Below are 14,160 nucleotides of genomic sequence, written 5' to 3'. Positions count from 1 at the left end.
AAAAAATTAAATATATATGGTTCCTTACGTGTACACACCCTTACACTAATACTTTGTTGAAGCACCTTTTGATTTTATTACAGCACTCAGTCTTTTTGGGTATGAGTCTATCAGCATGGCACATCTTGACTTGACAGTATTTGCCCACTCTTCTTTGCAAAAACATTCAAAATCTGTCAGATTGCGAGGGCTTCTCCTGTGCACAGCCCTCTTCAGATCACTCCACAGATTTTCAATCGTATTCAGGTCTGGGCTCTGGCTGGGCCATTCCAAAACTTTAATCAACTTCTGGTGAAGCCATCCCTTTGTTGATTTGGATGTATGTTTTGAGTGGTTCTAATGCTGAAAGGTAAAGTTCCCCTTCATGTTTAGCTTTTCTAGCAGAAGCCTGAAGGTTCTGTGCCAATATTGACTGGTATTTGGAACTGGTCATAATTCCCTCTACTTTGACTAAGGCCCCTGTTCCAGCTGAAGAAAAACAGTCCCAAATTATGATGCTACCACCACCATGCTTCACTGTGGGTATGGTGTTCTTTTGGTGATGTGCAGTGTTTTTGCGCCAAACATATCTTTTGGAATTATAGCCAAAAAAGCTCAACCTTGGTTTAGTCGGACCATAACATATTTTCCCACATGCTTTTGGGAGACTTCAGATGTGTTTTTGCAAAATTTTTAGCTGGGTTTGGATGTTTTTCTTTGTAAGAAAAGACTTTTGTCTTGCCATTCTACCCCATAGCCCAGACATATGAAGAATACAGGAGATTGTTGTCACATGTAACACACAGCCAGTACTTTCCAGATATTCCTGCAGCTCCTTTAATATTGCTGTAGGCCTCTTGGCAACCTCCCTGACCAGTTTTCTTTTTGTCTTTTCATCAATTTTGGAGGGACGTCCAGTTCTTTGTAATGTCACTGTTGTGCCATACTTTTTCCACTTGATGACTGTCTTCACTGTGTTCCATGGTATATCTAATGCCTTCGAAGTTCTTTTGTACCCTTCTCCTGACTGATATCTTTTAACAATGAAATCTCTCTGATGCTTTGGAAGCTCTCTACGGACCATGGCTTTTGCGACTAAGAAAAAAGTCAGGAAAAATCTACTAGAACAGCTGAACTTTATTTTGGGTTAATCAGAGGCACTCTAAATGATGGCAGGTGTGTACTGACTCCTTTTTAACACCCGTTTGAATGTGTGTGCTTAATTCTGAACATAGCTACAACCCCAGTTATTATAAGAGGGTGTGCAAACTTATGCAACCACATTATTGAATTTTTTTTTTTTTTTACTTCCTCTCCTTAAAAGATTTCAGTTTGTTTTTCAATTGAGTTGTACAGTTTATAGGTCGCATTAAAGGTGGAAAAAGTTCTGAAATGATTTATCCTTGTTTCATTTTTTTTTTTTTTTTTTTACATCTCAGAAACCTGACATTTTAACAGGGGTGTGTAGACTTGTTATATTGTTATATCCACTTAATATTATAGTGTGTGTGTCTCATATATATTTTGTGTGTATGTATATATAATTTTGCATAAAGAGTGACTTATTGTGTCACATTTTATTAATGCATTGGGTAAGGTTGGAGTGTGACTAAAACAAGTTGCAGAGCTGGCTGCAAGGGTCTGATCACAGTGCTGGGAGGACCCTGTTGGAGTGAGAAACCAGGTAAGTATTTGCATCTTGCTCATGCACTCGTAGACATAATGAGCATTTAGCAAGATTTTTTGTTTTTAAACTTTTAAATTCCTGGAGTTAGACTTTAAATCATACTCGGTATGCTCATAGACTATTCCTTACAACATAAGCTTATTTGCTTATTTATAGAGGTATGCAGTGTGATATGTTAGAAAATGGGCACCATCTTTATTGGCCTAATCTTATCCAATGAATACACATTTTTTATTTTTCCAGACTTGTTTCTGATCTTATTGCCCACCTCTTTAATAAGAAAAAAAAAACACATGCATTTGTCTTTTTTTTTTTTTTTTTTTTTTTTTAGAGCATGGATCTGTGTGTGCAGCTCATGGAGCTTGGAGAGACTGCGTTAATTGTGGCAGATGCGAAGTATTGCTATGGGAAGCAAGGAAGGTGAGTTTCCTATTAGCCCTTACACTTTAATACATTTCCTACTTATGCCATCAGGGGTCGCTCATACAAACATTGATTAGCTAGTTATTTATTACATTTGTGTGGAAAATGGCATTACTGGATATATGGTTAATGACTAAGAATTGTAGTAGACGTATAAACACATAAGAAGCTGGCTGACTATATTCATAAACGTCACAAAATTCTATGATGGGTGCCCTTAAACTTTATTTTACTACTTTTTATGGGAGAAACATGTGTAATGCCATTGCCTGCCTTTATGAAAAAAAAAGAAAAAAAATGTTGCCGAGTTACTGGCAGAACAGCCATGCAGCAAATACAAGATGGAGAAGAACCTATTTTCCTGATCATATAGGACACAGGCTTCTTTAAATCCCTACCACTTAGTTATATGCAGCTACCTTCAGTTGATAAGACACTTGTAAACTGACCACGGTGTATCATGGCTGCTGAGCCCTGACACCGTTATTTACGTGCCTTCGTCAGCCGCAGCTCTCCTGTCGTCCTATGTGCTTCTGTGTCCTCCCCTCCTTGCCTGCCCCTGTGTCAGTGCCAGCCCCCTCCGCTCCCGCTCTCATAACTTTTTAAGACACTGGAAAAAAGGCTGCAGGGACATTCTTCTATTTATCCCCCTTCCTACCCCCAGCTAGTCTCAGTTTTTTGCTTGTATTCTTAAAGCATTTGTTAACCCCTCCAAAAAAAAAAAAATCCTGCTTTAATGCATTTTATACAGCACAGGGCTTGTGCTGTGTGATTTGGCCCCCTGTAACACCTGAAATACCTGGCTGATCCTGCCAGTTTCTGCCCCTTTGTAACCTGACCAAGGTGTATTATGGCTGCTGAGCCCTGACACCGTTGTTAGTTTACGTGCTTTCGTCAGCCGCAGCTCTCCTGTCGTCCTATGTGCTTCTGTGTCCCCCCCCGCCTGCCCCTGTGTCAGTGCCAGCCCCCTCCGCTCCTGCTCTCATAACTTTTTAAAATGCATATAATCCTGCTGGTTCCCTAATGATGGGCGCTCCTGTCTGTGTTTTAATTAGAAAAAAAAAAAAAGACACGTTTACTGTATTTCAGAGTGGCTCCCCACGGTCACGTGACAGGCCGGCTCTCTCTCTCCTCCTCGCATCTCAGCTGACGTCAGGGAGGGAATCTCGGCCCCACCTGCTGCATCTGTCAGTCGGGCAGAGAGGAGACACGGCCGGTTACGTGAATGTGGAGAAACGCTGTGAAGTCGGGTGAAGGAGGCTTTTTTTTTTTTTTTTAGAAAACAGTAGTGCCTGTCATTAGGGAAGCAGCAGGATTATGTACATTTTTAGTGGAGGGTTAACAAACACTTTCGGTGATCAACCTCTTCTCTCCACAAAGAAAAGTCTACCTTCTTTTATACATGTTGTTTTGCTCACTGGATTATTTTTTTTCAAGATGTCTCATTCAGTTGCACCATAACCACTGCAGCTTTTAATGCAGAGCCTAGTGGGGACCGCACCTTGACCCTGCCTGGTAAAAGATGCAGGGCCAGCCCACTTTGCAGTGGATCATGCTGTGGGCAATTCCCTTGGCAGAGTATAAAGTTAGCCGAAAGGTGCTTGACAGGTCCAGAGGTAAGGTGTGCCTATTGCAGTGCCCAGTCTCTAATTATCCCATGGAGGGCAAAGCCAGGTTGGGGATAAATCTACCTTTTTTTTTTTCCTGCTACTGATGTTGTCAGTAAACCTTCACAATGGGGGTGTCATTTAATCCCTTTTTGGGTTTGAAATGACTGCTGTTCATCTTTCAGTTGGCACGGTCAGGAAGGAATTTTCTGCCACAATGTCTGAGTTCATGGGCAGAATTTTTTGCCATTCGGAGGCTTTAGATCACAACCTGCCCCTCCTATGCCCCTCTCCTCTGGAATTGGACTTTGACTTGGTCCTGAGTCAGACATGGTACCAGAGGAGGGAGGCATCAGTGAGGAGAACTCACTGACAGATGTGTATTTTTTTAAATTTATTTATTTTTTTAACAATCAGGATTGCTTTATTAAAGTAATAAAAATACAGCATATATGAAGAAAAAGAATAGATGTGTTTAGGATGAAATGCTGCTACAAGAATGTTTGTTTCCGAAGCTCAAGGGGACTATTGCTGTACTGACTGAACCTGTATACTTGTTTAGCATTGGAGCAACCTGAGTCTGCCCCCCCAAGACTTCTAGTACTGGGTCCCTAAAGTTGCCTAAACCACCTAAGAAAATGTTTGGTTGATGTGCTGGTTTAGCCTATCCTATAGGATACTATATGAAGACTGGCCTGACCAGGAGAAGTGTTTTTTTTTTTTTTTTCTCCCCCCAAAATGTTTCACCTAACAATATGCTAATGAGGACAAATTTCCTTAGTAATGGGCAAATTGTGTAGTAGATCCAGTCATTTTTCTTACCTTATTAGGATAAGAAGGATAATGACCCCCTTGGAGAATTATCCTGTGTTCAAAGAGACGGTAGATAAAAGTGGCCTTTTAGACCACCTGGTCCCAGAACATTTCAGATGCCAGGGTTAACACTGTTGTTTTCAAAAGCCACAAATTGGGATTTCAGGTTTTTTTTTTTTAAATTGCAAATACAAGTATTGGAGCATGCATCGACATGCAGCACAGAAGTATAAAGCAAAATGGGGACATTGAGCTTCACCTATAAAACACCGCTACACTATATAACATAGCAGGAGGTCATGAAAAAAAAAAAGACAAGTCTGAGTACACAGCCAAACCCCTCAGCTGAGTGGTAAATATACACCAGTACATGAGAAAATATCGGAACCAACCTAGTTGTATTGAGACATATGTGTTCACTAACAAGGGACTAGCGACCCAGACAATAGGTTTGCCGCCCAGATGACATAGATAACAGTAGCAAGGTTATCACTATGAGGTACAAGTCTGCGAAGATTGCAGCCATCTGTCTCATATTGTATTATATTTACCCAGACATCCCCTATTTGTATAAATAACCTTTTTTACGGTAAAGTAATGTTTATCTCGTTAATCCAGGCCCCAAAATAGAGCTGTGGCCTGTATCCATACCCGATCCACCAGTTTCCTGGCAATGAATAAGGTTTCATGCACACATTTAGGAGTGTGTTTATCCATATCGGAGTCCGGAAATAATCCCAATAGACATTGCCTAGGTCCATTGTCACTGGTGAGTCCATCTGGTCATGAAGGAATTGTACCACTTGCTCCCAGAATCCCCGAACACGAGGACAGTGCCAGATGAAATGCCCAAAGGTGCCAGCGGATGTCAAACACTTGGGACACATGGGGCTCCGAGAGGGTCAAAATTTAGCAAGTCTTTCCGGTGTGAGGTATGATCTATGGAGAATGTATATTTGTGCAAGTCTGTCTGACATCTTGGGAGACACCAATTTTCCCACCTCCAACACCTCACTTCAGTCTTCATCAACCAGTTCACCCGCATCTGGGCCTACGAGACTAAGCAAGCTGAGATGCATATGGGGTGAGTAGCACTTCATAAAAAAAAAAAAAAACATATGAACTTGCAGGGCTCATCCCCTTTTAACACAGCCAAAACGTCAAGGGTAAGTAGAGCTGGATGATTACCTTCAAGCTGGGTGTGCAAAGCATGACACAGCTGGAAGTACTGCAATGGCATATAATTTGGAAAAGTAAACTCTGCTTTCTGGTTATCAAAGGTTTTGAATCTACCATTCTAAAGAACATGTGACCGTATATACACCATTTAAAATTCAGACCTTTGGGTCAGGAATCTGGAGAAGTTCACTTAAGTGTTTATTATACCATTATGGAGTACAGGGGGTCCCCTAGTTACAAACATCCGACTTACAAACGAATCCTACTTAAAAACGGAGGGAGACAACAGGAAGTGAGAGGAAATCTACCCCTAGGAAGGGAAATTCACTCCTGTAAGAGCTATTATGGGGAAAGGGTACCTCCACTGATGCTTTATCACCAAGGCTTGTTTCCATAGCAACCCAAAATTTTCAAAATCCAATTGTCATTGGGACAGAAAGTGAGGTGAAATCTTCTGAACAGGGGCACACACAGAAAAACAAATGTTACAGGGGTGATAACCCTTCCCTATGCTATCCAAAAAGGCTTAAAATAGTTTTCTCTAGTCACATCTTCCAGGACGGCATAACCTGAGAGATGACTGGTCCACCTGACAGGAAACACAATCAACATACAAGGTTAAAAGGCCCCTCCCTTCCCCCTGCACCTCAGTTCTTGATTGTGTTTCACGGCAGCAAAACGTTTGTTGTTTTTTCTCAGACCTGAAGCTAGGAGCGGATGGTGCCCCCCCCTGAGGGCTGGACGCCAAAGCCGGGGAGGGTGGCGGGTCCAGCCATGGCCCTGTCCTTCTCAGGGGGTCCCCCCAATGGCCGGGGGAGAGAGTCTTCCCCGGCAAGGAGCCTCCCGGGTACAGAGGGGTAGCCCGGAACTCCTGTGAGCACATACCTCATGCTTTTTCCTTCCACCCAGTCAGGTACGGAGGTGATGAAGGAACTGGAGCTCAGGCTGGTGTCTAGGCCACAGAGGGGGTAGAGGACGCCAGCCAGGTCGGTACCTTGGTGCCTTGTAGGGCTGGTGGAGGTCCTGGACTTCATAGGGAATGCTGAAGCTCCTGTGCATGGAGCAGGCTTTCCAGGGTGGAGTAAGATGGCGGCATTTCCGGTTCCGGGCGCTGTAACTTCCGACTTCCGGTCTATGCCAAAATGGCGGATTCAGACTCTAGAAGCCAAAATCCTCCCTCAGACAGCGGTTCTCCAACAAAATGGCGCCGATCATCGGTGTATAGGAGAAGACACTCAGCGCTCCAGGGAAAAGCAGGAGGCCTTACGATACTCCTCTCTTGAGGTCGGAAAACCTCACAAAGCAGCAGATATGGATGGAGAGGAGGTAACAGCTGCAACCTTAGCCCAGGAAGAGGCCAGTGGTGGTGAGTCCTCTTCCTTTTTTTGTGGTGAAGTAAGAGGGGTCTTACCTACACCATAGGGGGGGGAGTGAGAGACAGACACAGACAGAAAGTCTTAGGAAACTGGTTAAAGTTTGGACTTTGTCTTTTTTGTCTCCCTAGATCCTGGCAGCTCTGCTCAAGGGGCTCACAAGATGAAGGGAAAAAATCCCCCTCCTCCCAGGTCAAAAAGATGTGGGAATTGTAATGATAAGCTCCCACAGGACCATGGGAAACCTTTTTGCTATAGGTGCATACAAAAACTGTCTAGTAAGGAAACCTCACAGGTTATGAGGGATTTCCTTGCGGTACAGTCGGAGATGCTTTCTAGCCTCCAGTCTATTAATACTGCTATAGCACCTAAAGCGGAGGATAGAGAAATCCTGTCCTCTAGAGAAGGCACTTCCTCTCAGGAAGGTTTTTCAGACAGGGGTCAGAAAACCTTGCAAGGACCCCCTTCCTCTGTCACTTCAGGAGTTGAGGAGTTTGAGGACCCAGAGGAGTCAGAGGAGGACTCATTAGAGGAAGGTGTAGACACAGACGCTGACAGCCAGGATAGTGACAGTCCTAGAGCTAGTAGCCACCTCTTTCCCGTGGAAGACATGGGGCAGTTACTTAGGGCGATCTATGCCTCTGAGGATATCCCAGAACCTCCGGTTCAGGCGTCGGCCCGGGACAAGATGTACAGGGGTTTGGGAAAGCCTCAGTCCAGGGTGTTCCCAGTTCATCAGGCTCTAAAGGAGGTGATTTTGAGAGAGTGGAAAGACCCGGAAAGAAAGGTTCTTAGACTCCAAACTTGGAAGGGAAGGTTTCCTTTTGGGGAGGAAGAAGAGCAGAAATTCTTTAAAACCCCTAAGTTAGACGCAGCCCTGTCGCAGGTTTCTAAAAAATCTGACTTGTCTTTTGAGGATTCAGGGAACCTAAAAGACCAAATGGACAGAAGGGCGGAGGCGCTTTTGCGCAGAGCATGGGATTCCAATGCGGCTGCCATGGCTCCTGCTTTGGCATCAGCATGCGTGGCAAGAACGTGGACGCATGGTTAGGCAGACTTTCTAACCATGTTTCTAAAGGCAGTGATTCCAAAGAAATCACAGACTCCTTAGAAATAATAGGTAAGGCTGTGGCATATTTGGCAGATGCGGCTGTGGAGTCTGTCAGGAACACAGCCAAATCTGCGGCCCTCCTTAACTCCGCAAGAAGGGCAGTCTGGGTCAAATCATGGGAAAGGGACCATATGTCTAGATCAAGGCTATGTGGTTTGCCCTTTGAAGGTTCACAACTCTTTGGACCTGGCCTGGATCAGGTGCTGTCAAGGTCAGCAGAAAAGGGAAAAAAGTTCCTGGTCAAAGCTAAAGGAGCAAGGGGCAGGAAGTTTTTTTCGTCCCTCCGTTAACCAGGGTAATTCAAAGGAAAAAAGGATGCAAATAGGAGGTGGGGAAAGGGAAAGAGCGCACAAAAAGGTAGTCTGCTCTTTTCTGGACCTAAAGACGCCACCAAGCAGTCTAAGTGACGCCAGCATCAGGGTAGGGGGGAGATTATCCCACTTTGTCCCTCAGTGGAAGAGAATCTCCCTATATCTTGCAGATTGTAACAGAGGGATATCGTTTGGAGCTTCTGTCTTTTTTCTGACCCGTCTCCCCAAGGAAACTTCAAAAGCTGCAGGGCTGTTGGACAGCTTGCAGGATTGGTGTTCCAGGAGGTGATCATCCCCGTTCCACTGGAAGAGCTTTACCAAGGGTTTTATTCCCATGTATTTGTCGTTCAAAAACCGTCAGGGAAATTTCGCCTGATATTAAATCTCAGGAAGTTGAACAGGTTTTTGCGACAAAAGAGCTTCCGGATGGAGAGTATATGCACGGTGCGCAGGCATCTATTAAGGGGTGCGTTCTTAGCCACGATAGATCTAAGGGATGCTTACCTTCATATCCCGATCACCAGGGAACACCAGTCCCTGCTGAGATTCGCAGTCCTTACGAGCGAAGGGATTCAGCATTGGCAATTCCGAGCTCTTCCCTTTGGATTAGCTGCAAGCCCAAGGATCTTCACAAAGGTCCTGGCGGAGGTTGTAGCTTACCTACACCTACAGGGGGTGTCCCTTATACCTTACCTAGATGACCTTTTGGTATACGGGCAATCCCTAGAGCAGGTGGAGATAGACGTAGGCAGAGTGATTTTCACTCTGGAGTCCTTGGGCTGGATTGTAAACAGAGAGAAATCTTCTCTGGCACCCTCCCAAATAAAAGTGTTCCTGGGATATCTGGTGGATACAGAGGTTCAGAAACTGTTTCTTCCAGAGGAAAAACGATTAAAGGTGGTTACAGCAGTATCCTTTTTAAAAGAAACCAGGGAGTGCTCTCGCACTAGGGTCCTAGGTCTAATGACCTTGTGTATTCCAGCGGTTCCTTGGGCTCAGCTCCACTCCAGGGAGCTGCAGTTCTTCCTTTTGTCCTCCTGGGACAAAAGGAGAGAGTCATTGGATGCAAGGGTGTCTATTCCAACAAGAGTAAGGACCTCCCTAGATTGGTGGCTGGATCAGGACAAGCTCAGGGTGGGCTTACCCTGGGACCAGTGGAATCCCACAAGAATCACTACCGATGCAAGCGCTTGGGGTTGGGGCGCTCACCTGGGGGACATCCAAGCACAGGGGGCCTGGACGCCTTCTCAGGCAGGGGCATCCTCCAACCACAGAGAACTCTTGGTGGTGGGCCAGGCGTTAGTATCCTTTGGAGACAGGATTCAGGGCTTAGAGATCCAAGTCCTGTCAGACAATGTGACAATGGTCTCTTACCTGAATCGTCAGGGGGGCACCAGATCCAGGAAACTACTAAGGCTAGTCCTGAACATCCTAAACTGGGCCGAAGAGAATCTTCAGTCCATATCGGCGGTTCACATAAGAGGAACCGCCAATGTGGTAGCAGACTTCTTAAGCCGGCAACCCATCCTTCAAGGGGAATGGGAGTTAAATCAGGAGGTCTTTCTCCAGATAAGTCAGATGTTCGGGACTCCGGATATAGATCTTTTTGCCCACAGAGGGAACAAAAAAGTGGATCGTTTTTTCTCTCGCAACAGAGAAGGGGGATCCCAGGGAGTGGACGCTCTGTCTCAGGACTGGGACTTCCATCTAGCATACGCTTTTCCCCCACTAGTCTTAATACCACGGGTCTTACAAAAATTGGCCCGCTCAGATTGCGGACTGATCCTTATAGCCCCATGGTGGCCAAAAAGGACCTGGTTTGCCACTCTGAAAAAGTGGTCAATTTCTCCTCCGCTCCGTCTTCCAATCAGACGAGATCTTCTCCTACAGGGGCCACTCCTTCACCCCGACCCGGGATTCCTCAAACTGACGGCATGGTTCTTGAGGAGGAGATCCTTAGGGGTAAGGGGTGCTCTGATAGGGTAATTGAGACCCTCTTGGGCAGCAGGAAGCTGGTCACCAGGAGGATCTACTCCAAGGTGTGGAATTGCTTCTCACAGTGGTGCCGTGATAAGGAGGTGTCTTACCCTTCAGTACCAGTGGTACTGGATTTTTTTCAAGCAGGGGTGGATCAGGGGATTTCCCCGAACACCTTGAGAATACAGGTAGCAGCATTATCTGTATTTTTGGATCAGAGGCTTGCACTAGAACCTCTGATTAAGAAATTTCTTCTGGCAAGGGAGAGGGTAACCCCTGTCAGAATGAATGTATTTCTTCCATGGAATTTATCTCTGGTTTTGGAGGCGCTGACAAAAGCGCCCTTCGAACCAGCGCAAGAGATTTCAGTTAAGTTTTTGACTCTTAAGTTAGCGTTTCTGTTGGCCATAACCACGGCCAGAAGGGTGAGCGACCTACAGGTCCTGTCAGTTAAGGAGCCTTTTCTGTTGATTCTGGAGGATAGAGTGGTTCTTAGACAGGACCCACTATATCTTGCCAAGGTCGCATCTAAGTTTAATAGATCTCAGGAGATCACTTTACCCTCCTTCTGTGATAATCCTAAAAATGAGAAGGAGAGGAAATTTAATTTATTAGATGTCAGGAAATGTTTATTGACATATCTAGATAGAGTAAAGGACTACAGAAAGTCGAATAATCCTTTTTTTGTTTTATTTAGCGGCCCTAGAAAGGGAGGGCAGGCGTCTAAATCTACTGTGGCTAGGTGGATTAGGCAGACAATAACATTGGCCTATGAGCAGACTGGTTCCCCAGTACCAGGGAACCTTAAGGCCCACTCAACAAGATCCTTGGCGGCCTCTTGGGCAGAGAGAGCTGGGGCCTCGATAGAACAGGTCTGTCGCACAGCCACTTGGGCGAAGCAGGATACCTTTTTGAAACACTATAGAGTGGAACTGCTGTCGCCCCAGGATCTGACATTTGGAAGGAAGGTGCTACAAGCGGTGGACCCGCCCTGAGGTAGGCCTTGAACTCCTTGTCCATCCTCTCAGGTTATGCCGTCCTGGAAGATGACTAGAGAAAATTGACAGTTACTTACCGATAACTGTTTTTCTAGGATATCTTCCAGGACGGCAGGCCTACTTCCCACCCATGTTTTAATATAAGTACTACGGGAAGAGTTTCTCTCTGTCACCCGGATAACCTATTACTTTGGGAGAACTGAGGTGCAGGGGGACCTTGTATGTTGATTGTGTTTCCTGTCAGGTGGACCAGTCATCTCTCAGGTTATGCCGTCCTTGAAGATATCCTAGAAAAACAGTTATCGGTAAGTAACTGTCAATTTTTTTGGCTGGAGCTACACTTAAAAAATGTACCTGTTCCGACTTACAAACAGATTCAACTTAGGAACAAACCTACAGTCCCTAACTTGTTTGTAACCTGGCGACCCCCTGTTTCAGAATGAACGATGAACAATTCATTTTGGCCGTGACCAGATCCCAAATCCGTCTGTGATGAAAAAGGAGGCTAGAGTGACTCGGAAAACAAGGGGAGCCACCCAGACCCCTTTAATAAGTCACAGAACATATGCGGGAGGTGAGATTCAGAGCCTTCGCAGAGCAAAGAGAGGTATCTCACTTTGTCATGTTTGTCAAAGTAGTAAAGAATAAAAAGTTGAGCCGCCAGGTAATCCCAAGTCAGGGACTGCCAGCCCACCCAAGGATATAGGGTTCTTTTAGAGCTTTCCATGACAATTTATGCCTGATTGCAGCAAAGTATCCATAATTTTATACTATATCAACAATATATACACTGGGAAATGCCATAAGATGTATAAAATCTTTGGAAGCAGTATCATTTTTACAATTAATCAACCCTTAACACCCAGTGGTATTAGGGGCTCCACATTCAAGTGGATAAAGTCCGATAAGGTCCTAGAAACTTGAATACCCAAATACCTGAAGGAGCTAACTCTCGCCAAGGGTAAGGTAGCCTGATCTAGTGATAGGGGAGAAATATAATTGGGAAGGATTTGGGTTTCATCCCAATTGATCCTGTGGCCTGAAAAGGTACCCAACTGCTCAATAATATGGAGTGCCAACCTCGAGAATGGACCCGAATCTGCCAGATATAAAATCATTTCATTGGCATGAAGCCCTACTTTTTCAACAAGCAGCCCAGAGCATAGCCCTTGAACCCCAGCGTGGGACCTAAGTGTCATAGCTAGGGGTTCAACAGCCAAGGCATTTAAAAGGGGGGGGAGGTACCCCGGATGCATCCCAGATGCATCCCACTAGAACGGGAGAAGGTGTCAGAAGTCCAACCATTAGCTATCATCCTAGCCTGTGGTGCAGTATACAGTATAGTGAGCCACTTTATAAAGTTAGGCCCAAAACCAAAGCAGCGCCATAGATATAACCTTTCAACTGAGTCAAAAGCCTTGGCTGCATCAAGAGTAACTACTACTCTGGAGCCAATCTGATTGTGAGAGGCCTGAAGATTCATAAATAAACGTATTGAAGTTGTTCTTGGCTGGCATGAAACCTGTCTGATCCGGATGGTTAAGAGATAGGATGACCTTTATTCAACCTGAGCGCTTAAATTTTGGCTAGTATTTTAATATCTCTTTTGTATTAAGGAAATTGGCCTATATGAGAAGGGTCCTTACCAGGCTTGGGTATTAGTACTTTGAGTGCCTCATGCATAGAATAAGGGAGAGTATTGGCATCAAACGCGGCTTGATATAAAGTTAACAGTTTAGGTACCAAGGCATCAGAAAAGGTATAAAATTCAATAGGTAGGCCATCTGAGCCCAGAGCTTTCACTGTGGTCAAGTGGGCCATTGCAGATAGAAGATCATCCGCCCTAATAGGAGCCTGCAGTGCAGCTACCTGTGATTCTGTTAACATAGGGAAGGTAAGAGTATCTAGAAAGTCACACAGTTTGAGGTGGATAGTCGACTCTAGCTGTATTGACTTCCTGAAAAAAAGTTGCAAACTCCTTCAGCTACAGTTTGTGTAGCTGCTGAATTTTAATTTTCAGAAAAACGACTGGAGGTCCTCCTTTTAAGTTTGTTACAGTTTCCAGCTTCCTCTGATGCCAGTTTTGGGCTGTCAAAGTCTGTCAAAGACTTCTTGACCTGTTTCTTATGTGGGTCTGTTGGCGTTTTTGCTGTATTACTCCTCCAAGTCGGACTGCTTCTGGACATCCAAGTCATGTTTTAAAGAAGCCCATGTTTTGCGCTGTAAGATCAGGAAAATAGGATTTTTGACTTACCATAAACTGTTTCCTAGAATACAGTGCACAGAAACCTGCCCTCTGTCCTTATGAGTTCCCTATTGCTTGCTACAAAACGGAGGCAAGCCTGGAGTGGGAGAGGTTATATAGGAGATTGTAGTAAGTATGACATGTTTTGTTTTTTTATTCTTTTTTTAAAGGAGGGTTTACAACCCCTTTAAGCTTCTTTGACTGTCTTTCTGATACTTTTCTTAATCACAGACCTAGAACAAATTTAAAGCTGAAGTTCTGACACTTTTGACACTCCTTTTTAGCATGCGTGTTTTAGGACTGCAACAGAAACATACTAAAGTCAGACAGCCAGGCATGTAAGATTTTTAATTGATGCCCCCAATGGTAAACATTGCATGTCTTTTCTGTTAGAAAAAAAAAAAAAAAAAAAAGCCTGCCTGTTCACAATCTAGATTTTCAAAGAAACAATTAAAAA

At 44.6% G+C, this 14,160-nt stretch overlaps 1 protein-coding gene across 2 annotated transcripts in view; it reads left to right on the top strand.

Annotated features, from left to right (window-relative positions):
* Positions 1–14,160, top strand: part of FKBP8 (FKBP prolyl isomerase 8) — a 237,154-nt gene that overhangs the window by 154,409 nt on the left and 68,585 nt on the right. For both annotated transcript variants that reach the window (XM_073595977.1, XM_073595969.1), the window contains exon 4: positions 1,998–2,086. In XM_073595977.1, the coding sequence (XP_073452078.1) occupies positions 1,998–2,086 (89 nt within the window). The remainder of the gene's footprint in view (positions 1–1,997; positions 2,087–14,160) is intronic.

Source organism: Aquarana catesbeiana, linkage group LG01 (genome assembly GCF_042186555.1).
Source record: "Aquarana catesbeiana isolate 2022-GZ linkage group LG01, ASM4218655v1, whole genome shotgun sequence".
Taxonomy (NCBI): domain Eukaryota; kingdom Metazoa; phylum Chordata; class Amphibia; order Anura; family Ranidae; genus Aquarana; species Aquarana catesbeiana.
The sequence above is the reverse complement of the archived record's forward strand: the minus strand, read 5'-3'. Positions and strand labels throughout refer to the sequence as shown.